Here is a 26,747-nt window from a genome sequence, read left to right on the forward strand (position 1 = left end):
GATTAAATACAACTTTGCTGATGCTGGGATTTGAACCCCAGAGCATTAGTCTGGGTCTATTGGCTCAGTAGCATTGCTGCTATGCCGCCAATCCTGTAACTCCAATAATGAAGCTACCTCCTTTTTTTGATTCTGAATGCAGGATGTCCAGGTTGATGTAAAAGATAAAATTGGGGAAACGGCTCGCTCCTTGGCACTGATGTATGGGTACATGAAGATAGCTAGTCTCATCGACCTGCACACAGCACCGGTATCCAAATCTGTCCGTAGGGACACAGGTAAGTTGTGGTGTCAACATACATTTACGCTTCATGTACATTTGAGGTTTGTTTCCACACGTAAAAGCCATCACACTGCAATTATCAGCAAGACTGCGGTAGGTTCTGGATAACCTGCAATAGGCTCCTGCCTAAGACTATTTCACACACTTCCCAGGAAATTCTATTGTGGGACTGGAGGCAGAAAAGCTGTAGGGAGAGATTATAACATGATTGAATTTCAAATTTCAAGAGTAGAAAATCAGTATATTATCTAAATTGATAGGGATTGCAGAACTCTTGAGGTACAGAAAGATCTGGGTGTCCTGGTATGTGAATCACAAAAAGTTAATGTGCAGGTACAACAAATGATTAGGAAGGCAAACCGAACATTGTCATGTATTGCAACGGAAATGGAATATAAAAGTAGGGATGTTTTGAACTTTGACAAAGAGCCACCTGGACTCGAAACATTAGCTTTTTACTCTCCCTACAAATGCTGCCAGATCTGCTGAGATTTTCCAGCATTTTCTCTTTTGGTTTCAGATTCCAGCATCCGCAGTAATTTGCTTTTATCCGATGTTTTGCTACAGTTTTGCAAGGCATTGGTGAGACCACGTCTAATGTACTGTGTATAGTTTTGGTTCTTTATTTAAGAAAGGACATAATTGCATAAAAAGCAGTTTAGAGAAATTTCACTTGACAGATTCCTGTGATAAAAGGGATTATCTTTTTAAAAAATAAATTTAGAGTACCCAATTATTTTTTTTTCCAATTAAGTGACAATTTAGCGTGGCCAACCCTGCACATCTTTGGGCTTTGGGGGTGAAACCCATGCAGACACGGGGAGATGGTGCAAACTCCACACAGATAGGGATCGAACCCAGGTCCTCAGCACCGTAGGAAGCAGTGCTAACCACTGTGCCACCATACCACCCAGCTAGACGATTCATGACTAACAAGGGAGTCAGAGGTTATAGGCCAGAAAATAGAGTTGAGGCCGCAATCATATTAGTCATGATCTTATCAAATGGCGAAGAAAGCTCAAGGGACTGAATGTCCTACTTCTGCTCCTAATTTGAGGTAAGGAATGCTCTTGGGTCAGGAATGCTCCAGGGAGCACATCACTCAGCAACAATAAAACTGGAGATGGAGGGCTGGTGGGGCATAGAGAGAAATCAGCAACATTGGGGAGTGGTTGCTGGATTAGCGGCATCCATTTGACACTGTCACTAGAATTGGTGCAACTATGGCTCAAAGATGATCAAGTAACAAGCAGGTCTATTTATTTACTTTCGGAGCCTGAGCACGAGTGGGTACAAGCTGATGGATAGCAATTCAGTCATAGCTTCCAACAGCCATTCCCCCAGTGAGTTTGCTGGGCAGCACAGTAAGAGGTTACTGAACAGAGCATGAAAGAACTGGTGTGAAGCTGCTTAATCTCTCTACAGGAATGGACGAAGACTTCAGCTCCTCCGATGAGTCCTTCTCGTTCCAACCACACCACCCACACACTCGCCACCCACATTCCCGGAGAAACAAGGGCCCCAGTATTCACGATGGGCCACAGGCACTAGCCCACATCACAGGTCATGGAACGAAGGGATGGCCACAGCAGTATGGTATAACTTGTTTCATCATCTGTGTGGGGGAGAAAGACTAGATTGTGCAATGGGTGGGTTGTGGGATTGGGAGTGTACTTTGTTTAACATCTCAGCTAAAGAATCAACTTAGATTTTGTGGTGAAGTCTCTGGAGTGAGGCTGGAACTCATAGACTCCTGACTCAGAGGTGAGAGGGGAAAGTGCTACCCACCGACCTTTGGCTGACCTAATTTTACCGGGAGGCATAGAGATAGAGAGTAAGATTCCCTGTGAACTTTGCGCGTGTTGGGAGACTAATAGATTGCCTTTTAAAGCATGGTTCTCAGACTGGGGATGTTGAAGAGTTTCCAGTGGGTCTGTGAAATAATGTGAAAGTACCATGCTCTCTGCCTTTTAAAGCATGGTTCTCAGACTGGGGATGTTGAAGAGTTTCCAGTGGGTCTGTGAAATAATGTGAAAGTACCATGCTCTCTGCCTTTTAAAGCATGGTTCTCAGACTGGGGATGTTGAAGAGTTTCCAGTGGGTCTGTGAAATAATGTGAAAGTACCATGCTCTCTGCCTTTTAAAGCATGGTTCTCAGACTGGGGATGTTGAAGAGTTTCCAGTGGGTCTGTGAAATAATGTGAAAGTACCATGCTCTCTGCCTTTTAAAGCATGGTTCTCAGACTGGGGATGTTGAAGAGTTTCCAGTGGGTCTGTGAAATAATGTGAAAGTACCATGCTCTCTGCCTTTTAAAGCATGGTTCTCAGACTGGGGATGTTGAAGAGTTTCCAGTGGGTCTGTGAAATAATGTGAAAGTACCATGCTCTCTGCCTGGGCCCCTGCTCTCTCCTCAGGCTGCAATCATCTTTGCACACTTGCTCGCTCCCTGTTCCCCTTTTGCTTTCTCTGTGCTCTGTACTCCCCATGTTGCTGCCATCTCTAAGTTTGTGCCAAGATAAACAGACTCTGCAGTGAGAAGCAGGCATATTCATCTCGCTGATATCTGTATGTGAATACTTGCTTTCTTAAAAGCATTATGAAAGCACTCTTTATGGGCAACATTGGGGGATGCATGATTATTAATCCATTTGAAAAGGGTGAATTTAAAGAATTGAGAACCACCATTTGAGGGAAGAGCCCTATGTTTGTTAATATCAGCCTACTTGTGACACCAATAAAGATATTAATATTAATCAACCCACAGTTCAACTTCCCCCATCACATTCTCACTGTTTCTTCTCTCTGCATTCTCATATTCACTGTCTTTTCAGAGTCTCTCCCACCACAAGGATACGTCACATTTAAAAACAACCAGGAAGTAGATGAAGAAGATATCCGGAACCGTGACGTCACCTCTCCAATTAATGAACATGATGTAGAGAGCAACAGCAGCAGGGGTAGGTGCAATTGCTACTGTCGCACCAAAACCAAGGGGCTGGCTGTTTCCTTGCAGCTGGTCATGTGTGCATGTATGAACATATGTGTGTGTCAGTGTGGGCAGCAGCATGAATGTATGTGCAAATGAGCATAAACGTGTGCAAGTGTGAGCATGAGTCATAAATGAGCATGTGAGTAAATATGTCCACCTTTGGAGCAAACATGATCATGACTGTGCACATGCGTGTAAATGAGCATAAGCATGTGTTTGTGAGAAACAACTCTTAACTTGTACAGAACTGCGTGGACCTCTCCTGCTCTCAAAGGCTTAACGGTGTGCTTCAAGGGAACATGACTGTCAGCAGCTTATTGTTTGGGATACAAATCTTTTATTTTTTTAAATAAATTTAGAGTACCCAATTTTTTTTTTCCAATTCCGGGACAATTTAGCGTGGCCAATCCACCTAACCTGCACATCTTTGGGTTGTGGGGGTGAAACCCACGCAGAAACGGGGAGAATGTGCAAACTCCACACGGACAGTGACCCAGGGCCGGGATTCAAACCCGGGTCCTGCCGTAGGCAGCACTGCTGACCACTCTGTCACGTGCCACCCTAGCTACAAATCTTTTATTGGGACTTCGCACTTGAACCATTAATCAGTTTTCCACCTCTCTTTTGCTCGTGCTACTGTCTATGTATTTCTAGTGAGTTTGTTTTGCTCTGTATACATAGTAAGTGACTCTGTATTTGGGCTAGATTTTCCTGTGGTTGGGTTGTATATGTTGGATGTCGCCTGCTGATGACGGTTTTTCTAATATAAAAATAGAGTGCTATAAATACTCAACAGGTCAGCCAGTATCTGTGGAAAGAGAACCAGAGTTAATATTTCAGGTCTGTGGCCTTTACTGAACAGTCATTGATCTGAAATATTAACTCTGTTTCTCTCTCCATTGATGCATTTCTGTTTTTACTTGATTTCCGTATCTGCAGTATTTTGCTTTTGACAGTGTTCTGAGCAATGACTGACAGTTTTCCTACACTGTAGAAGAAAATCCATTCTGCATCACCGACACAGTGACCACTCGCAGGAGCAGCGGCAGCAGCAGCGAAGGGCTGGTGAAGGCATTCAGTGTTAGCTGTGAGGGATCTGTGGAAAGTAACGAGGTGAGAAAGGATGCACAAAGGGGCTGGCCATTTATGGGTTGGAAATACCCTTAAATCTGCACAAGTGAACCTGCTTCAATCCTGCCCATTGACAGCCCTTTGGAAACCCAATCAGCCTTTCTAGTTTTTCTATGAATGGACTGAGAGGTATACAGTTGGGACAGGGATAGGCCAAAAGTACAGTTGTGATCTGATATGCAAAATTATCTTCCCGAGTTACTGGGGCATGTTGTTTGTCACGTAGGGCAGTGGGGCCTGGTTTCGGAGTGAAGGGCAGTGGGGCCTGGTTTCGGAGTGAAGGGCAGTGGGGCCTGGTTTCGGAGTGAAGGGCAGTGGGGCCTGGTTTCGGAGTGAAGGGCAGTGGGGCCTGGTTTCGGAGTGAAGGGCAGTGGGGCCTGGTTTCGGAGTGAAGGGCAGTGGGGCCTGGTTTCGGAGTGAAGGGCAGTGGGGCCTGGTTTCGGAGTGAAGGGCAGTGGGGCCTGGTTTCGGAGTGAAGGGCAGTGGGGCCTGGTTTCGGAGTGAAGGGCAGTGGGGCCTGGTTTCGGAGTGAAGGGCAGTGGGGCCTGGTTTCGGAGTGAAGGGCAGTGGGGCCTGGTTTCGGAGTGAAGGGCAGTGGGGCCTGGTTTCGGAGTGAAGGGCAGTGGGACCTGGTTTCCGAGTGAAGGGCAGTGGGGCCTGGCCTCAAGGCAAAAATAGAACATAGAACAGTACAGCACAGTACAGGCCCTTCGGCCCACGATGTGCTGACCACATCCTAATTTAAGATCAACCTAACCTGCACTCCTTCAATTTACTGCTGTCCATATGCCTGTCTAAGAGTCACTTATATGTCCCTAATGACTCTGATTCCACCACCTCCGCTGGCAGTGCATTCCACGCACCCACCACGCTCTGTGTAAGGAACCGACCTCTGACATTTCCCCTATACCTTCCTCCAATCACCGTAAGATTATGTCCCCTCATGACCGTCATTTCCACCCTGGGGAAAAGTCTCTGCCTGTCCACTCTATCCAAGCCTCTCATCACCTTATAAAAGTAAATTACTGCGGATGCTGGAATCTGAAATGAAAGAGAAAATGCTGGAAAATCTCAAAGGGTCTGGCAGCATCTGTAGGGAGTGAAAAGAGTTCACGTTTCGAGTCTGATGACTCTTTATCAAAGCTGGCAAAGACCAGTCATTGGACTTGAAACATTAGTTCTTTGCTCTCCCAACAGATGCTGCCAGACCTGCTGAGGTTTTCCAGCATTTTCGCTTTCCTCTCATCATTTTGTACACCTCTTTCAAGTTACCTCTCTTCCTTCTTTGCTCCAATGAGAAAAGTCCAAACTCCCTCAGCCTTTCTTCATGAGGCTTGCCCTCTAGTCAGGCAGCATCCTGGCAAATCTCCTCTCCAAAGCATCCACATCCTTCCTACAATGAGGCGACCAGAACTGGACACAATATTCCAAGTGTGGTCTAACCAGGATTTTATAAAACTACAGCAAAACCTCGCGGTTCTTGAACTCAATCCCCCTGTTAATGAAAGCCAACACCATATGCCTTCTTAACAACCCTATCAACCTGGGTGGCAACTTTGAGCGATCTATGTACGTGGACCCCAAGATCCCTCTGTTCATTCACACTTCCAAGAATCCTGCCTTTAACCCTGTATTCAGCATTCAAATTCTACCTTCCAAAATGAATCACTTCACATTTATCTTGGTTGAATAATTTTTTAAAAATTCATTCACGGGGTGTGGGCATCACTGTCAGTGGGCAGAACTTATTGGCCATCCCTAATTGCCCTTGAACTGTGTGGCTTCCTGGGGCATCTCAGAGTCAATTACATTTCTCTGGATCTGGAGTCACATGTAAGCCAGACCAGGCAAGGTTGGTAGATTTTGTTCCCTAAAGGACATTAGTGAAACATGTTTTTTTCAACAATAAATAATAGCTTCATGATCTTCGTTAGACCTTTAATTGAATTCAAATTTTACCATCTGCTGTGGTGTGTTAGGATCCTAGACGGGAAACCGACTATTTGCAATTTATAAAACTGAGGAAATGTTACAGCACCCCAGGAGTGATAACACTGACCAGTAGTTATAATTTATGTTAAAACAAACTTTAATTTAAACACAGGATTAACCACATTAGCAACAAAGAAATAGCTTTACAATTAACATTTATAATAATTCTAAAGTAAAAGAGAAAACCGTAACTTCCTAAACCTGTCATGAATAAAAGTTAACAACCAAGTTTCTACTTGCTTTTCTGTGTGCAGAATCTTTGGTGAGAGAACCTTTCAACACCAAACTGAAACACCTTTGTTCAGATGAAAGTTCCAGGACGTCCTGGCTCCTCCTATTAACTACATCATCTGTACCCAATGCATAAGGAATTCTTTGATCTCTTCTCACAAGATGTCCCTTGACTTGTTTAGTCAGGACCAAGCACAATAACCCTCATAAAGTATCTATACCCCAGGCCTTCAAATGTAAACAATATTCCATTAGACAGCATGATGGCATGGTGGTTAGCACTGCTACCTCACGTTGCCGAGGTCCCAGGTTCAATCCCGGCTCTGGGTTACTGTCCATGTGGAGTTTGCATATTCTCACTGTGTTTGCTTGGGTTTCACTCCCACAACCCAAAGATGTGCAGGCTAGGTGTATTGGCCAAGCTAAATTGCCCCTTAATTGGAAAAAAAATGAATTGGGTACTCTAAATTAAGAAAAAAAACAATATTCAATTAGCTAGCTATTTGTAAGGGCAGCAGAGTGGCGCAGTGGTTAGCACTGCTGCCTATGGTGCTGGAGACGTGTTCGATCTCAGCCCCAGGTCTGTGTGGAGTGTTTGTTTTAATAAATTCAGAGTACCCAATTTTTTTTTTTCCCAATTAAGGGGCAATTTAGCCTGGCCAGTTCACCTACCCTGCACATCTTTGGGTGTGAGGGTGAAACCCACGCAGACATAGGGAGAATGTGCAAACTCCGCATGGACAGTGACCCAGAGCCAGGATTCGAACCCAGGTCCTTAGCACCGCAGTCTCAGTGCTATCCACATGCCGCCCTGTGTTGAGTTTACACATTCTCCCCGTGTCTGCATGGGTTTCATCCCAAAACCCAAAGATGTGCTAGTTTGGTGGATTGGCCACACTAAATTGCCTCATAATTAGAAAAAAAAAATAATTGGGTACCCTAAATTTATTTTTTAAAAGCTAGCTGTCTGTAAACAAGTAAATGGTTTTCAAGATCTATTAACAGAACATTTAACTGCAAATCAATGATTACCATCACAGGTGGGATTTGAACCGTCGTCCCCAGAGCATTAGTCTGGGTCACTAAATTACTAGTCCAGTGGGCCATACCACTACATCATCGCCTTCTTCCAATTTGTGCCTTATACATGGTGGACAGGCTTTGGGGAGTCGGGAGAAGTTACTCAATGCAGTATTCCTGGCCTGTGACTGGCACCGTAGCCATATTATTTATATGGCTGGTCCAATTGAGTTTCTGGTCAACAGTAACCCCAAGATGTTGATGATGGGGGAATTCAGCGATGGTGCGGGATATGATTTCTGAGTATTGTGTTAATGGCTGCACTGCCTGTATTCTCTAAATCACATCAACTTGTTCTTTGAAGGATTCAGATCAATCCAGTAAATGCAGCAGCAGAAAGCAGTTGAGGATTCGCAGAGGCCATGGCAAGAGCATGGAGGGTGCGCTTTCGGGAGACAATGACCTTCACACAATTGCCAGTCCACAGCTACAGATTCCAAATAAGGAGCTGGTGAAATACCAAGGACCAAAGGTACAGTTTGGTCCTAAGCACAGTAATTAGGTTGTGTAGGCGGGGTTATCTTTTTAGCTCCCTCATTGCGGTCAGAAACATCATATAATCTCAATCTGCGCTTCTGCATATTGTATAATTATCTCATAGCAACATCTGTTTAGAATGAGTCACATAATCACCCCTATTTGCCCCTTAAAATTTGTTTATTATCAATTGTGAAAAAGATCACTGACGTAATATTTCTATCATGGAATACTGTGATTCACTGTCACAGACACTGGGATACTGTGATTCACTGTCACAGACACTGGGATACTGTGACTCACTGTCACAGACACTGGGATACTGTGACTCTCTCACAGACACTGGGATACTGTGGGCGGAATTCTCCGCTCCCCTCGCTGGGTGGGAGAATCGCGGGAGGGCTGGGCGACTCACAACACGCCCCCCCCCCCGCGATTCTCCCACCCGCCGCTCGGAAGAATCGCCGGTTGCCGTTTTTCACGGCGACCGGCGATTCTCCGGCCCAGATGGGCCGAGCGGCCTGACGTTCCCGACCGGTTCACGACGGCGGCAACCACACCTGGTCGCTGCCGTCGTGAACATAGGCGCCAAATGCTGGTTTGAGGCTTGTGGGGGGCGGACAGGGGAGTGAGCACCACGGCCGTGCTCGGGAGGGGACTGGCCCGCGATCGGTGCCCACCGATCATCGGGCCGGCGTCTCAAAGCGACGCACTCTTTCCCCTCCGCCGCCCTGCAAGATCAGGCCGCCACGTCTTGCGGGGCAGCGGAGGGGAAGACGGCAACCGCGCATGCGCGGGTTTCAGCCGTCAGCCGCGCATGCGCGAGTTGGAGCCGTCAGCCGTCGTGACGTCAGCCGCGCGTGCGTCGGTTGGAGCCGTCAGCCGTCGTGACGTCAGCCGCACATGCGCGGGTTGGAGCCGCCCAACCTGCGCATGTGCGGCTGACGTCACGTAGGCGCCGCCGTCGCGTCATTCTCGTCACGCCGCCTTGACGCAAGTGTCAAAGCCCGGCGGCCGAGAGTTACGGAGCGCCGCTCCTAGCCCCCCGGGTGGGGGTGAATAAGGTGAGAGGAGCGGCCTCCGAGTCCGTCGTGAAACCCGGCCAAGTTCACGACGGCCTTCCCGATTTATCGCGGGAGCGGAGAATTCCGCCCTGTGACTCTCACACAGACACTGGGATACAGTGACTCTCTGTCACAGACACTGGGATACTGTGACTCTCACACAGACACTGGGATACTGTGACTCTCACACACAGACTGGGATACTGTGACCCTCACACAGACACTAGGATACTGTGACTCTCACACAGACACTGGGATACTGTGACTCTCTATCACAGACACTGGGATACTGTGACTCTCTATCACAGACACTGGGATACTGTGACTCTCTGTCACAGACACTGGGATACTGTGACTCTCTATCACAGACACTGGGATACTGTGACTCTCTATCACAGACACTGGGATACTGTGACTCTCTGTCACAGACACTGGGATACTGTGACCCTCACACAGACACTGGGATACTGTGACCCTCACACAGACACTGGGATACTGTGACTCTCACACAGACACTAGGATACTGTGACTCTCTGTCACAGACACTGGGATACTGTGACTCTCACACAGACACTGGGATACTGTGACTCTCTGTCACAGACACTGGGATACTGTGACTCTCACACAGACACTGGGATACTGTGACTCTCTATCACAGACACTGGGATACTGTGACTCTCTGTCACAGACACTGGGATACTGTGACTCCCTGTCACAGACACTGGGATACTGTGACTCTCTATCACAGACACTGGGACACTGTGACTCTCTATCACAGACACTGGGATACTGTGACTCCCTGTCACAGACACTGGGATACTGTGACTCCCTGTCACAGACACTGGGATACTGTGACTCTCTATCACAGACACTGGGATACTGTGACTCTCTGTCACAGACACTGGGATACTGTGACTCTCTATCACAGACACTGGGATACTGTGACTCTCTGTCACAGACACTGGGATACTGTGACTCTCACACAGACACTGGGATACTGTGACTCTCTATCACAGACACTGGGATACTGTGACTCTCTGTCACAGACACTGGGATACTGTGACTCTCTATCACAGACACTGGGATATTGTGACTCTCTATCACAGACACTGGGATACTGTGACTCTCACACTGACACTGGGATACTGTGACTCTCACACAGACACTGGGATACTGTGACTCTCACACAGACACTGGGATACTGTGACTCTCTATCACAGACACTGGGATACTGTGACTCTCACACAGACACTGGGATACTGTGACTCTCACACAGACACTGGGATACTGTGACTCTCACACAGACACTGGGATACTGTGACTCTCTATCACAGACACTGGGATACTGTGACTCTCTGTCACAGACGCTGGGATACTGTGACTCTCTATCACAGACACTGGGATACTGTGACTCTCACACAGACACTGGGATACTGTGACTCTCTATCACAGACACTGGGATACTGTGACTCTCTATCACAGACACTGGGATACTGTGACTCTCTATCACAGACACTGGGATACTGTGACTCTCTGTCACAGATGCTGGGATACTGTGACTCTCTATCACAGACACTGGGATACTGTGACTCTCTATCACAGACACTGGGATACTGTGACTCTCTGTCACAGATGCTGGGATACTGTGACTCTCTATCACAGACACTGGGATACTGTGACTCTCACACAGACACTGGGATACTGTGACTCTCTATCACAGACACTGGGATACTGTGACTCTCTATCACAGACACTGGGATACTGTGACTCTCTATCACAGACGCTGGGATACTGTGACTCTCTATCACAGACACTGGGATACTGGGACTCTCACACAGACACTGGGATACTGTGACTCTCTATCACAGACACTGGGATACTGTGACTCTCTATCACAGACACTGGGATACTGTGACTCTCTATCACAGACACTGGGATACTGTGACTCTCTATCACAGACACTGGGATACTGTGACTCTCACACAGACACTGGGATACTGTGACTCTCACACAGACACTGGGATACTGTGACTCTCTATCACAGACACTGGGATACTGTGACTCTCTATCACAGACACTGGGATACTGTGACTCTCTATCACAGACACTGGGATACTGTGACTCTCTATCACAGACACTGGGATACTGTGACTCTCTATCACAGACACTGGGATACTGTGACTCTCACACAGACACTGGGATACTGTGACTCTCACACAGACACTGGGATACTGTGACTCTCTATCACAGACACTGGGATACTGTGACTCACACAGACACTGGGATACTGTGACTCTCACACAGACACTGGGATACTGTGACTCTCACACAGACACTGGGATACTGTGACTCTCACACAGACACTGGGATACTGTGACTTACACACAGACACTAGGATACTATGACTCTCACAGACACTGGGATACTGTGACTTACACACAGATACTAGGATACTATGACTCCCTGCCGTAGACACTGGGATCCTGTTAGTCTCCCTCACAGATACTGGGATCCTGTTAGTCTCCCTCACAGATACTGGGATCCTGTTACTCTCCCTCACAGATACTGGGATCCTGTTAGTCTCCCTCACAGATACTGGGCTTCTATTACTGTCTTGCATAGTTACTGTTAAGGCAGTGATGTTTAAAGCACCGATATAGTCGACCATACTTATGAAGGATCAGAACTGAGCTATTTCATCCGTCCTTTCTGTGGAATGGGCTCATGTAGTTGGCTGACCTGCTCCTGCACTTCTGTCCTATATGTTGCATCGGTTCCATCCCTCCGTGGTATTGTGGAGTTTTGTTAACGTTCTCTCTGGTTACAGGACTTGCCACAGTTTCTGGAGCAGATCGGCTGCTTGAAGTATCTGCACATCCTTGAGGAGCAGGACGTGGATTTGCGAATATTCCTCACTCTGACAGAAACTGATCTGAAAGAAGTAGGCATTACGTGAGTAGGTGCTACATGAACAGGTCGAACAAAGATGTCGGGCACGTGGTACTGCTGTGTGTAACTGGGCGAGTGAGGAGTTCAGAGAATGTTTTCGAGAGAGTTTCTTAGAACAGCAGATTCTGGAGCCAATCAGAGAGCCGGCTGTACTGGACCTGGTATTGTGCAACAAAATAGAATTAATTGTTAACTCCATAGTGAATGCACCCTTAGGGAGAGAAGAGTCCATCGAAGACTAGTATTTTAAATTTAAAATAGAGTAATTATGAGGGCACACAAATGCGGCGAATGAAAGTGAACTGAGGTTAAGCGTTTTGTCAGTAAAGATGCTGTGGCTGATATTTAAAGGGATATTTCACAATACACAGAATAGATACATCCCAATGCGAAAGAATAATTCCAATGGGAAGACTCCCCACCCATGGTTAACAAATAAAGTCACAAACTAAAAGTAAAACAACAAGATGGGTGCTAGGACAGAAGATTGGACAGAGTATAAAGAACAGCAAAAATGACAAAAAGATTAATAAGGAAGAAAAAATTAGAGTACAAAAGAAAGAAAAATTAAGACGGTTGGTAAAAACTTATATAGATATTTAAATTTTAAAAAGAGTTAACAAAGTGCAGCATTGGCCCTATAGAAAATGCATCTGGGGAAATTGATAATGGAAAGTAGGGAGAAAGCGGATTAGTTGAACAGGTATTTAATGTCATCACTATTGAGGATACAAGTAACATCCCAGAAATTTTGGGCAGCACGGTGACACAGTGATTAGCATCGCTGCCTCACAGTGCCAGGGACTCGGGTTTGATTCATACCCTAGGTGACTGTCTCTGTGGAATTTGCATATTCTCCCCGTGTCTGTATGGATTTCCTCCGGGTGCTCCAGTCTCTTCCCAATGTCCAAAGCTGTGACGCTTGGGTAGATTGGCCATGCCAACATTGCCCCTCAGTGTCCAAAAGGTTAGGTGGGGTCACTGGGTTATGGGGAGAGGGCGCGGGCCTAGGTACAGTGTTCTTTTGGAGGGTCGGTGCAGAATTGATGGGCCAAATGGCTTCCTTCTGCACTGTAGGCATTCTATAATTTCATGATAAATAGCTGTAAATCAGGAAATGGAAGGGAGGGAAGAATTCAGAAAAATCACAATCACCAGGGAAATGGTATGAGCAAATTGACTTCATCCTAGGGTCTCAAAATAATGGCTTGTGAGATAATTGATGGATTGGTTTTAATTTTCCTAAATTCAGGGACCGTTCCATTAGATTGGAAAATAGCAAATGTAACTTCTTTATTCAAAAAGGGAAGGATACAGAACATAGGAAACTACAGGTCATTTAGCTTAACATTTGTCATAGGGGAAATCTTAAAAGCTATAATTATATGTTATAGCTGGTCACTTAAAAAAAACTTACGGCAATCAAGCAGAGTCAACATGGTTTTGTGAAAGGGAAATCATGTTTAACCAATTTATTGGAGTTTTTTGAAAGTGTCACATGTGCTGTGGATAAAGAGGAACTGGCGAATGTACTGTACTTTGATTTCCAGAAAACATTTGATAAGGTGCCACATCAAAGGTTACTGCAGAAAATAAAAGCTCATGGTGTAGGGCATAAATTATTGGCATTGATAGAAAATTGGCTAGCTCACAGGAAACAGAATGTTCGCATAAATGGGTCTCTTTCTGGTTGCAATGAGTGGTGTGCCACGGGGATGTGGCCTCAACTTTGTACAATCTGCATAAATGACTTGGATGGAGGGACCAATGATATTGTTGCAAAGTTTGCTGATGACGCAGATAGGTAGGAAAGTATATTGTGAAGAGGACATAAGGAGGCTACAAAAAGATATAGATTGGCTAAGTGTGTGGGAAAAGATCTAGCAAATGGAGTACAATGTGGGCAAATGTGAAATGGTCAATTTTGGCAGGAATAATTTTTTAAAACTTATTATCTAAATGGGGAGAGAATCAGTGGGATCAGGACACATAGGTCTTTGTTCATGAGTCACAAAAGCTAGTATGCAGTATTAGAGTTATTCCTGTTTATTTCCTTTGTTCTAATTTCTTCTTTTTTTTATTTTCGTCCTGGACCCATAATTGGGATGTGCCTTTAAGCAGAAATCTCAAAGTTAAACAGCTTGCTTGCCAAGACACTGGGTGCCATTCTCCGCTCCCGGGAAAAATCGGGAGGGCCGGCGTGAACTCGGCCGAGTTTCACGACGGCCGCCGGGCGGCGCGCCGAGAGTGACGCGACGGCGCCGCCTATGTGACATCAGCCGCGCATGCGCAGGTTAGCCGGCTCAAACCCGCGCATGCGCGGCTGATGTCACGGCGGCTGACTGCTCAAACCCGCGCATGCACGGTGGCCGTCTTCCCCTCAGCCGCCCCGCAAGACGGCTTGATCTTGCGGGGCGGCGGAGGGAAAATAGTGTGTCCCGTTGAGACGCCGGCCCGACGATTGGTGGGCACAGATCGTGGGCCTGTCCCCTCCCGAGCACAGCCGTGGTGCTCAGTCCCCACCAGGACCCCTACAAGCCCCAAAACGGGCATCTCACGGCGATTTCACGACGGCAGCGACCAGGTGCGGTTGCCACCGTCGTGAAACGGTCGCGAACGGCAGGCCGCTCGGCCCATCCGGGTCGGAGAATCACCGGTTGCCGTGAAAAATGGCGAGCGGCGATTCTTCCGAGCGGGGGGTGTGAGAATCGCGGGGGGGCGCCAGGGGGTCGTGAAATTAGTCATGGGGGTTCTCCCACGCGGCGTGGGGAGCGGAGAATCGCACCCACTGTGTTCCCAGGTTTTGTATTTTGGAGAGGAAAAACCACACTCCTCAGCACTGAGTGGATCTTAGGGGCCAAGTTTGGAGATGGTCGGTTCGATTGGTTAACTTGCAACCATAGGTTGCAAGGGACAGTTTTCTGCCTGACAATGGCCAGTGATTGGTTCCTGCATATGCTTTCTGAGAGAACTGAGCAGAAATGTTTAGATGGAAGTGAAAGGAATGCTCTCTCGCTCTCGCTCGCTTGCTCGCTCTCTCTCGCTCTCGCTCACTCTCTCTCTCGCTCTCTCTCTCTCGCTCTCCTGCTTGCTGAAGTGGAAGACCTGCAAGCAGTGACTGCCTGACACATTCTTTGCTGTAAACCTGAAATTATCTCCAGTCTAGAAGGAAGAAGTACCAAAACAAAAGCTTGAACTTCAGAAAGACATTGACTGGATGCATCAAAGATCCTTATCCTTTTATTTTTTTAAATATTTTATTTCCCTTTCCACCACCCTTTCTCCTCTGTGCTGTTTGTCTGCTTGTGTGTGTGTGTATAGAGAGTGGCGCAAGTTAAGAAGATGGGATTGGGAAAGGGGTAGTAGATAGTCAGTTACATTTTCTGTCCGATTAATTAGAATCCTGTACATAATAAAAGGTTACTTGTATTTTGAAGTTGCAAATATGGCGACTGTAGTTTATTGGGCTCAACCAGGGACCTTGGGTATTTGAAATTAAATCTAATTTCACCTGTGTTGTGATTCCGGATCAAGTGGGATTGGAATTGACTGTGCACTAGCCCAGCGTGTTGTGACAGCAGGTACAGCAAGTAATTAGGAAAGCTACTAGAATGTAATTGTTTATTGTGAAGTAATTGAATAGAAAAGTAGGGAAGTTATGCTTCAACTGTACAGGGCATTAATGAGACCACATCTGGAGTACTGTGTACAGTATTGGTCTCCATATTTAAGGTGAAGATGCATATGCAGTAGCAACAGTTCAGAGAAAGTTAACTAGACTAAAGGTTGGACTGGTTAGGCTTTTATCCACTGGCGTTTGGAGGAGAAAGAGGCAACTTGATTGAAACCTGTAAGATCCTGAGGGATATGGACAGGGTGGATGTGAAGAGGATGTTTCCTTTTGTGGGAGAATCTAGAACTAGGGGGGCACTTTTAAAAAAATAAGGGGTCGCTCATTTAAGATAGAGATGAGGAGATTTTTTTTTTCAGGATTGTGTGCCGTTGGAACTTTTCCTCAAAAGGAAGCAGAGTCTTTGAAAATTATTAATGCAGAGCTAGATGGATTCTTGATTAACAAGGGGGTGAATGGTAATTGGGGGTAAACAGGAATAAGGGGTTGAGGTTATAATGAGATCAGCCATGATCTTACTGAATGGCGGAGCAGGCTCAAAGGGCCGAGTGGCCTACTCCTGCTCCTAATTTGTGTGTTCATATATATGTTTATATATCTCGGGAGGACTAGTGAAAGGTATTAGTTGGAGGGTGGTGGGAGGCAGTGGGAAGTGGGATGAGATCAGTGATAAAGTTCTGGGAGTGTGATTTATTGCTGGTGTCTCTCTCTGCAGTTTGTTTGGACCTAAAAGAAAGATGACGGCTGCGATTGCCCGCTGGCACAGTAATGCCCTGCCTCTCAATAACACCCTAGAGCAGGCCTACGCTGATCGGCTGGAGACAGAAATGCAGGAAATGGCAATTCAGCTTCATAAGGTGCAATTTATTTCATTTAAACTATATTGAAAATAATTAAACAATATCTGTGATGAAACTCATGATTTGAGGTATTGATTTTCTAGGGCAAATACAGCACAGGTGAGATACCGAGTAAAACTCCCTCTGCACTATTCCATCATAGATTTCCAGGGCAGGTACAGCATGAGTTCAACAGGTTAAATACAAAGTAAAACTCCAGTCACACTATTTCCATCAAATATTCCCAGGTACAGGATGGATTAGATATAGGGTAAAACTCCCTCTACACCGTCCCATCAAACATTGTCCCATCAAACATTCCCAGGGCAGCAGGGCAGGTACAGCACAGGTTAGATACAAAGGAAGACTCCCTTTACACTGTCCCATCAAACACTCCCATGTAGAAGATGGATTAGATATAGAGTAAATCTTCTTTTGCATTCCGAGGCAGGTACAGGACGGCACAGATGCAGAATAAAACTACCTCTACACTATCCCATCAAATGCTCCCAGACAGGTACAGGATAGTTTCAATACAGCTGTCTCTACACAGTCCTCAAACACTCTCGTGGTGGCCACATCAGGGGTCAGATACAGAGTAAAGATCCCTCTACACTGCTCAGTATTCAGGAGGTGTGTGGATGTGAACATTCTGAGCAGCCAGAAGCAGGTCTAACTCTAGCTGGGTCAGTTCATTGAAGTTTTGTGGTTCTTTTATCAGAAGTGTGAAGAAGTGGAGTTGATGAAGGGACGAGTATCACAGAAACAGGAGCTGCGAGCCGTGGTGGAAGGGGTTTTAATGGAGGATAAAATGGCCTGGAAACAACAACAGAAACAGATTGAAGATACACAGAGGGTCTGTCGAGACACAGCAGTTATCCTTGAGCAAATCAAGTGAGTCAGTGCTATCTGTCACCATGGATATGGAATTCCTAATGGGCTGCATGTGTAGTGGTGCCTGGAGAGAGGGAGCTCGAAGTAATATTACCAAGGACTGATTATGTGATGGATTGTGGGTGGGATTCTCCGTCGGTTGACGCCGAAATCGGGAAACGGATTGGGTGGAGAATAAGTTCCGATGCCGAAATAGCTGCAGGTGCCGATTTCACGCCAAATTTCAATTTCCTGTTGCCTCAACAGCAGCATCAATGTGTTCCAAAATGCACATCCAGTAAACACCCTTGACATATCATTCGGGCCCAACCTGGTATTCTCCGGCGCCTCTGCGATTCTCCGCCTCCGATGGGCCGAATTCCCGACAACAAGGTTCACTTGTGCTTTTACAAATCATAAAACTGGCATTGTGGCCGATGAGGGAGAGCGAGGAGGTAGGACACGGAGAGGTGCGACTGTGGGCTGCTGGCTGGACGCTGGCTGGGGTGGGGTGTGGATCCTGCCAGTGCTGGAGGGGGGAGGGGTGTGGTGACGGGGGAAGTGACTCCCCATGGGACTGTTGCAGTGTCCTGGCACGGACCGCCATTGCCACAGCCTGCAAGGCTTCCTTTATACTGACCACCCACCTTGGCCTTGATTCTGCAGAGTGCCACTGGCCATAAGGATGCTACCCATCCCGCACCTCAGCACCCCCTCCCCTCCACCCCACCCTCCGCCATACCAACCCCCCTTTACCCAACCGGGCTGCTGCGTCCTCCACAGCATCGTACAGCAGAGGGGCGATATGCCAGAGGAAGAGGATGAACGCCAGGCCTGGCCCAACAAAGAGGATGGGGGGGGGGGGGGGGGGGGGGGGAGACGGCGACGGCGAGGATGGATAGGACATGGGACCCAGGCAGGGATGAGAGGCCGCATGATGTGTGTGCAGGACCAACGCGCGCGGGACTCTGATCGCCTCCAGGTTCACTATCTGGGTGGGGAAACTGGCCAGGAGCACGGATACCACATCCCGCCCCACTGACCCCCACACCTGCAACCCCTCCATGATATTTACATAAATATTTATCTGTAAATATCACAAATATCTGCACAAATATTTACAGATACGTTTTCTAACCCCTACAACTAAACTCAGCCCTGCACCCATGCAAACTTATGTCTAACTTTCTGGCCTCACGGGCCCTAAAACTGCATCTAGGTGGGTCCCCAGATGGTACATCAAGAGTTGAGAAGGCCTGCTGTGATTCCCACCCTGCGACCTGTGTCCCCATTGGCGGGCGTCTTCTGGGGTGACTTGGCCTGGATGGGCCTGGCTGCTGTTCGGGTGTCCCAGGTGACGTGGTGCCGCCCAGTTCTGCCCGCTGCCGGCTAGATGCGTCAAAGGCAAGAGGGGGTAGTCCGAGGCGCTGCGGTGTTCCGACATCTCCCCTGCAGGAGTCACAGGCACAGGCGCAATCAGCTCCTCTTCCCCCGGGGTGACCGATGGCCCCGGGCTACTCCATGGGACAGGGCTGCGAGCAGAACTAACCTCTGACGCTCCCCCGCCACCTGACGCTGCAACTCCTGGAGGCCCACTCTGGTCTCGACCAGGGTCCGTATGCTCACGGCCATGAAGCACAGGGTGTAGACCATCGCAGTATGGGACTGCGCTACATCACCCATTGGCTGTGCCACCACCTACCGGGTCTGTGTCGCATCAACTGGTGACTGCGCCATCTCCCTCTGGGACTGGGCTGCCTCCCTCGCTGTCTGCGCCACTTCGGCCAATGTCTGGGCAATGCTGCCGACGTTCCCAGCCAAGGCCTGCTGTGACTGGGCCACGCTCCAGAGCGGCCCTGCAATTTCCAGGTGGCTCTGGCACATGGCTGCCTGTGAGGCAGCAACTCTGTCTTGGGCCTCGGCCAGTGCCTCAAAGAATGCTCCAGGCCTTGGACATGCTGATCCACAGCCGCAACCCTCGCCCCTAATGCCTCCACTGCCAACGCCGTGTGATATTGGCCTTGATGGCATGCATGTTTCGCACCACCTCCTGCTCCTGCATGCGGTTGGACTCCTCCAACTGTACCTGCAGGTGCTGGAAGCTCGCCGACAACCCTTCATGTCGTCCCTAGCTCTGTGAGTGCATCTCCACTACAGATGGGACTGTCCGTTCCAGAAGCCCGAAACCCATCTGGGACGGCAGCTAGCCCTTAGTGTTGGCCTGCCCTCCGACCATCCGCCCCCTCGGGAGTTCCTACCTCCACCTCCTGTACCGGAGCAGCCGTGTGGTGAGCACCAGATAGTGTACCAGGAACCTCTTCACTAACATGCCCAACCGAGGTGAGTGTCTATGGGATGGTGGAGGGTGTTAAAGACAACTGTGACGGAAAATCTGTGTTAACTCCGGACTTGTGATCCGGGGCGTCTTGGGTCTCTTGTCGAGGGCTGCCGTCCGTGCTGCTGTCGACGTCTCTGTTCAGCGACGGTGGGGAGGGGTTGGGTTACGGGTGTGTGGGACGGGATTAGTGCTAAGGTCACAACACTGCCTACTCACCCTGGCCGCCCTGAAGGGGTCATGCAGTTTCTTCCTGCACTGCAGGCCTAGCCGGAAGGTGTTCTGGTGGCGCTGACTGCCTCTGCCACCTGCGCCCAGGTATGGCGAACGGCGGTGGCTGGCAGCCTCCTTCCTGGGTGGCCTGCCTCTCCTCCACGCGTCCAGGAGGGTCTTGTGCTCAGCATCAGTGAATCTTGGCGCCACTCTCCTTGCTGCCATCTTGCTGGCTGGGATGTGTGGGGTGTGGTGTATATATGGCTGCAGCTTGTCAGCCCCCTGAGAGTCAATCGCGAAACCAGTGAACCCTGCACCATTTCTCATTGGAATTAATTCTTGGACGGCACGGTGGCCCAGTGGTTATAAAAGCATATAATTTACAGTGGAGAAGGAGGCCACTGCTGCCTACGGCGCTGAGGACCAGGGTTCGATCCTGGCCCTGGGTCACTGTCCATGTGGAGTTTGCACATTCTCCCTCTGTCTGCGTGGGTTTCACCCCCACAACCCAAAGGTGTGCAGGATAGGTGGATTTGCCATGCTAAATTGCCCCTTAACTGGGAAAAAATATAATTGGATACTCAAAGTTATAAGAAAAAAAAAGAAATTGATTGTGTTCCACATCGGTGCTAACCCCTCAACAGTCGCTGAATCGGTCCAGGTGTGGCTCCAGTTTTGCTGTCGTAGAACGCCACAAATCCTGCCCCGGCGTCAACACTTAGTATCAGGAACGGATAATTCCGCCGTGTATGTTTTACAGTGACTGTGTAACAGACTGTCATGGGCTACATGTGTAAGAATCTGGTTATGACTTGGGTGCAGATGGGAAAGATAATATCTGCAGGCAACAACAGGGTGTGTAATGCGTTTGATCAGTGTCTCAGTGTTGGCTGATGTAGGCTCAGTCCCTAACTCCTGAACCACCCAAGCATCTTCTCTGTTTGAGGGAACGGTTTCTCATCACTTTATCCTCTTTGCTAGGGCTTGTCAATCTGAGCTATCGGCCCGATTCAAAGATGGCAATGGACAGAGGAGGAAAGCAGAGCTCTGGAAGCAACCACGAAACACACAGGAAGGTTGGTAATGGCTTAGTATGGGGCTGTGCATGTAACACCAATTACCACATGAGCCGTCTGTGGTAACTAATAGGGTTGCTGTACTATCCCAATGCACCAGACAAACTAAAGGTGCTGAGTCCTTGGGAAACAATATCAAGGGTATTGTCACCTAAATGCACACAGTGAATGATGCCAGAATATGCCATCATATCTCGGCTCCATCTTGTCCTCACTTGACGATATTGGGAAGGAATGCTACCTGATTATGTCTCCCATTCCATTCGCCTCCCCGGCCCCAATAACCAAAGGGACGGTGGGGTCTATTTTAACAACCCGGTCTCCACCTACATTTCCTGGGGAGTCCTGAATGGATAATATTTATAGTTGGTTATTGATTCGGACCTTGATCATGTCCTTCAATCATTCAGTTCCATGTTTGGAAGGTAAGAAATGGAGCTCAAAAATAACATCCGTTTGATAACACTTTCCTCTCTGAGTCAGGAAGTTATGACTTTGATGGCACTGTGGCACAGTGGTTAGCACTGCAGCCTCAGAGCTCCAGGGACCCGGATTCAATTCCAGCCTCGTGTGACTGTGTGGAGTTTGCACTTTCTCCCCATGTCTGTGTGGATTTCCTCTGGGTGCTCTGGTTTCCTCCCACAGTCCAAAGATGTGCAGGTTAGATGGATTGGCCATGCTAAATTGCTCCTTAGTGTCCAAAAGGTTAGGTTGGGTTACTGGGATTATGGGGATAGGGTGGCGGCATGAGCTTAAGTAGGGTGCTCCTTCCAAGTGCCAGTGCAGACTCGATGGGCCAAATGGCCTCCTTCTGCACTGTAAATTCTATGATTCTATAATACAAACTCCACTATTAACTATTTTAGAAATAGACTTCCGGTGGCGGCAATGGAGTGAGCAGTCGCACATTTGATGGCTCCCACTCAAAGTGGATTTTTTTGGTCTTTTCCCCACCCTGAAGAATGAAGTATTTGATGACAAGAGGTGCAGGAGTGCCTGTGGAAGATTTTATTCCTCTGGTGCACCTGGTGGATGGATCCACGAGCTAGGAGTGAGGCAAGAAGAAAAGAGCTGCTGGAACAGGGAGAGTCTTCGTGGTGTGGCACAGGATAAGATGGCAGTGGGCAAGGGGGCTGGAACCAATGGGGTCAGTGGAACAGCTAATAGAGTTCCTAAGATGGCGACGGTGTTGGAACTGATTAAGTTGGGGATTGAGAGTGGAGCTGGAGTCCCAGGGCTGGACGATCAGAAAATGGAGGAGGCGGTGGGGGAGCATGAGGAGCAGTTGGCCTCGTTGGTGGCCACGGTGGGGATGGTATCGGAGACACAAAAGAGGCTGAACGTGAAAGTGGAGGATCTGGAGAATCACTCTGGAAGACAAAATCTGAGGATCGTGGGGATGCCCAAAGGCAATTTAAGGTGCGGAGGCTGGCATGTACTTGGCCAAAATGTTGGAGAGTCTGATTGGGGAGGGGGCTTTTGACCGACCTAGCGCACCGTGCACTGATGAGACCACAGGCGGGCGAGCCACCACAGGCAATGGTGGTGCGGTTGCATCGCTTTCTGGATAAGGAGAAGATTCTCCGATGAGTGAGGCAGACTAGGAAGTGCACCTGGGAAGGGAATAAGCTGCGGGTGTGCCAGGACCTGGGAGCAGAACCGGGTCAAGGCTGCCCTCTTTAAAAAGGGAGTGAAGTTCAGAGTGCTCTACCCGGCCCACCTCTGGGTGTCTTTACGGAAGGGTGAGTACTATTTTTGCACGCCAGAAGACGTGATGGTGATCATGAGGGACAATGATCACAAGTAGGCTTCAAATTAAGTTACTGTGAAAAGCCCCTAGTCGCCACATTCCGGCACCTGTTTGAGGAGGCTGGTACAGGAAGGCTGATGGCGGGGTTTCTGGAGGGCAGGCCTTTCATGGGGAAACACCGAGGGTGCAGGCCATCATTTGGGGGTATATGGAGTTAAACGACACGGGAGGTTGCTGCCGCCACGCTGTTTGAGGAGCTCAACGCGGTGGTTAGAGGGGAGTTTTATTCAATTTGGGCGCATAGGGAGAAAGCGGTGCGTGTGGAGATGGCAAGGCTTGTAGATTAGATCCTGAGGATGGCTAGGAGGTATTCGGCAGCTCCTGTTGAAGGAGAGGCAGAGGCTCCAGATGATATTTGGGTTCGTGTCCACGGGGAAGGCAGTGAGGCAGTTACGGAAGACCAGGGGAGCAGTGTATAACTATGGGGAGAAGGCGAACAGGATGCTGGCCTACCAGCTGAGGAAGCAAGAGGCGGCGAGGAAGATTGGCAGAGTAAAGGACGATAAGGGCAGGGTAGTGTTGGAGAGTGTGAATAGCATGTTTGAGGCATTTTATAGGAGGTTGTACGTGTCGGAGCCCCCGGCCGGGGGGGGGGGGGGGGGGGGGGGGAATGCGGCTGTTTTTGGACGGGCTGAAGTTTTCTAAGGTAGAGGAGGAGCTGGTTCAGGGATTGGGGGCCCAATTGGGTTGAGGGAGGTGATGGACAGTATGGGGGGCGATAAAGGCAGGGAAGGCCTGGTTCTGGGCGGGTTCCCAGTGGAGTTTTAAAGAAGGTTTGGGTCGGGTCGTATGGCCAAATATTGTTACTGAACATAGACGGCAAGTTGTTGGCGTAGGTGCTGATCTCGCAAATCAAGGTCTGCGTCCCAGGGGTGATAGGTGAGGACCCACATGGGTTTTGTGAAGGGGGTGTAGTTGTCGGTGAAGATGAGGAGGCTGTTCAATGTAATTATGATGCCTTCCGAATGGCAAACGATGGTGGTAGTGGTGGCGATTGACGCAGAGAAGGCGTATGATCGGATGGAGTGGAAGTACTTGTGGGAGGTGTTGGGGCGGTTCGGGTTCGGACAGGGGTTTGTGGACTGGGTCCGTTTGCTATACAAGGTGCTGGTTGTAAGTGTGCAGATGAACCGAGTGAGTTCAGGATATTTTGGGCTGCATCGGGGGGACGTTCTCCCCATTGCTTTGGTAATAGAGCTACTGGCAATGGCTCTTAGGGCGTCGAGAGCATGGAGAGAGATTGTGCGGGGAGGTGCCAAGCATAGGGTCTCACTGCATGCAGACGGCCTGCTATATATTTCAAACCCATTGGGTAGTATTGGGGGCATGGGGATATTGGAGGAATTTGTTCAGTTCTCCGGGTACAAGTGGAATATGGGAAAGAGCGAGGTGTTCCCGATTGAGATGAAAGGGCAGGAGAGATGTTTTGCGTAGCTGCCATTCAAGGTGCTGGGGGCAGGTTTTAGATACTTGGGCGTCCAGGTGACATGGGGCTGGGCACAGCTGCACAAGCTGAACCTGACAGCTGGTGGAGCAGATGAAAGTGGACTTTAGGAGGTGATTGTGGCTGGCAGGGCGGGTGCAGATAGTAAAATGACGCTGCTGCCAAGGTTTCTGTTAGTGTTTCACAACCTCCCATCTTCATCCCGAAAGCATTCATCACAAAGGTCACTGCGCTGATTTCTGGGTTTGTGTGGGCAGGGAAGACCCCATGGGTTAGGAGGGCTTTCCTGAAGAGGGGGAAAAGATGGGGGTGCTGGTGTTGCCGAATATGGGTGACGAACATCGCCACGATTAGGAAATGCGTCGTGGCGGAGGGGCCGCCGTAGGATCAGATGGAGGTGACATGGTGTAGGGGGACAGATTTAAGAGCTTTGTTGTCAGCACCTCTGCCATTCTCACCAGCCAGGCACTCCATGAGCCAGTCGTGGTGTTGGCCTAAGGGTGTGGGGACACTGGAGGCAGCATTTGGACTGGAGGATGCCTCGGTGTGGGCACCGATCTGCGACAACAATAGGTTTGCGCCAGGGAGGGGTTGGACACAAGGTTTCGTGGGTGGCAGTGAGCGGGGATAGAGCAATTTGGTGACCTGTTTATAGGGGGCGGGTTTGCGGGGTTGGAGGACCTGGAGGAAAAGTACGAACTGCGCAGGGGGAATGGTTTCAGGTACATGCAGGTTCGGGATTTTGTAAAGCGAGAGATGCCGTCCATTCCTGTGCTGCCACCCCTGGGGTTGCAGGATAAGGTGCTGTAGAGGGATAAGATAGGGGAGGGGAAGGCGTTCGAGGTCTACAAGGAGTCAATGGACTGGGAGGGGCCCCTGATGGGGGACATAAAGTGGAAGTGGGAGGGGAGCTGTAGGCCGGACGTTGCTGAGGCCCTGCGGAGGGTGAATGTGTCCTCGTCATGTGTCAGGTTAAGCCTCATTTGGTTTAAAGTAGTCCATAAGGCACTTATGACGGTAGCAGGGATGAGTAAGTTTTTTGAGGGGGTAAAGGATAGGTGTGGGTGGTGCGCAGGGGAGGCCCTCGAATCACATCCACATGTTTTGGACATTTCCGAAGTTGAAGGGGTGAAGGTGGCCCCGAGCCCGGAGGTGGCAATGTTCAGGGTGTCAGAAAACCCGGGGTTTTGGGGTGAGAGAAGCCGATGTTTTGGCCATTGCCTCCTGATAGCCCGGAGTTGCATTTTGCTCGGGTGGAGGGTCTCGGCTCCGCCGAAAGCGATGGTGTGGGTGAGCGACCTGGTGCAATTTCTGAGGCTGGAGAAGGTTTAGTTGGTCTTGAGGGGGTCAGTCGATGGGTTCACGGAGGTGGAAGCTGCTTATTGATTTTTATAAGGAGGTTTGAGGGGTCAGCAAAGGTGGGGGATGGGGGGCGGATTGTAAGGGGGTTAAAATGGGAAAAACAGAGGGCAGTATTGGGGAGCGGAGAGAAGTGGGTGTTGGTTGTTTATAATGTTTGGTTGTTCTTTTGCTTTTGTTTGTTTTTATGAAAATGCCTTGAATAAAATATATTTTAAGAATTAATTATATTAGAAATAGAGGCAGTTTACTGGAAGAACTACTGAGGGAGTGCTGTGCTGTTCGTACTTGGTGGGGGATTCTTCAAAGAGGCAGTACTGAGGGAGTTCCAAACTGAAGGAGAGGCAGTACTGAGGGAGTGCTGCACTGTTGGAGGGATAGTGCTGAGGAAGGACTGCCCTCTCACAGGGATAGTACTGAGGGAGTGCTGCACTGTTGGAGGGACAGTGTTGAGGAAGGACTGCCCTCTCACAGGAATAGTACTGAGGGAGTTCTGCTGTCAGCGGGGCAGTACCGGGCAGGTTCTGCACTGTTGGAATGGACAATATGAGCGAGAGCAGCAATTTTGGAGGGACAATACTGAGTGGATGCTGCACTGTTGGAGGGACAGTGTGGGGAAAGTTCTGCACTGACAGAGGTAGTACTGAGGGAGAATTACTTTGCCAAAGGGGCAGTACTAAGCAGGTTCTGTAGTGTTGGAGGGTCTGTACTGAGACAGACCTGCACTGTTGGTGAGTCAGAGAATCCTAGAATCCCTTCAGTGCAGAAGGAGGCCATTTGGCCCTCGGAGTCTGCACCAATCCTTTGAAAGAGAACTCCACCTAAGCTTACTCCCCCGCCCTATCCCAATGACCCCTTAACCTAACCTATAAATCTTTATTTTTTTGGACACCCAAGGGGAAATTTAGCATAGCCAATTCACATAACCCGCACATCTTTGGACTGTGGTAGAAAACCGGAACACCCGGAG

General features: G+C 48.9%; 1 protein-coding gene across 7 annotated transcripts in view; it reads left to right on the plus strand.

Moving 5' to 3' along the window:
• Nucleotides 1–26,747, plus strand: part of anks3 (ankyrin repeat and sterile alpha motif domain containing 3) — a 49,936-nt gene that overhangs the window by 17,914 nt on the left and 5,275 nt on the right. For all 7 annotated transcript variants that reach the window (XM_038819809.1, XM_038819814.1, XM_038819810.1 and 4 more), the window contains 9 exons: nt 143–278; nt 1,709–1,879; nt 3,116–3,241; nt 4,268–4,386; nt 8,012–8,179; nt 12,076–12,200; nt 16,544–16,685; nt 17,389–17,561; nt 21,070–21,164. In XM_038819809.1, the coding sequence (XP_038675737.1) occupies nt 143–278; nt 1,709–1,879; nt 3,116–3,241; nt 4,268–4,386; nt 8,012–8,179; nt 12,076–12,200; nt 16,544–16,685; nt 17,389–17,561; nt 21,070–21,164 (1,255 nt within the window). The remainder of the gene's footprint in view (nt 1–142; nt 279–1,708; nt 1,880–3,115; nt 3,242–4,267; nt 4,387–8,011; nt 8,180–12,075; nt 12,201–16,543; nt 16,686–17,388; nt 17,562–21,069; nt 21,165–26,747) is intronic.

Source organism: Scyliorhinus canicula, chromosome 15, assembly GCF_902713615.1.
Source record: "Scyliorhinus canicula chromosome 15, sScyCan1.1, whole genome shotgun sequence".
NCBI lineage: Eukaryota > Metazoa > Chordata > Chondrichthyes > Carcharhiniformes > Scyliorhinidae > Scyliorhinus > Scyliorhinus canicula.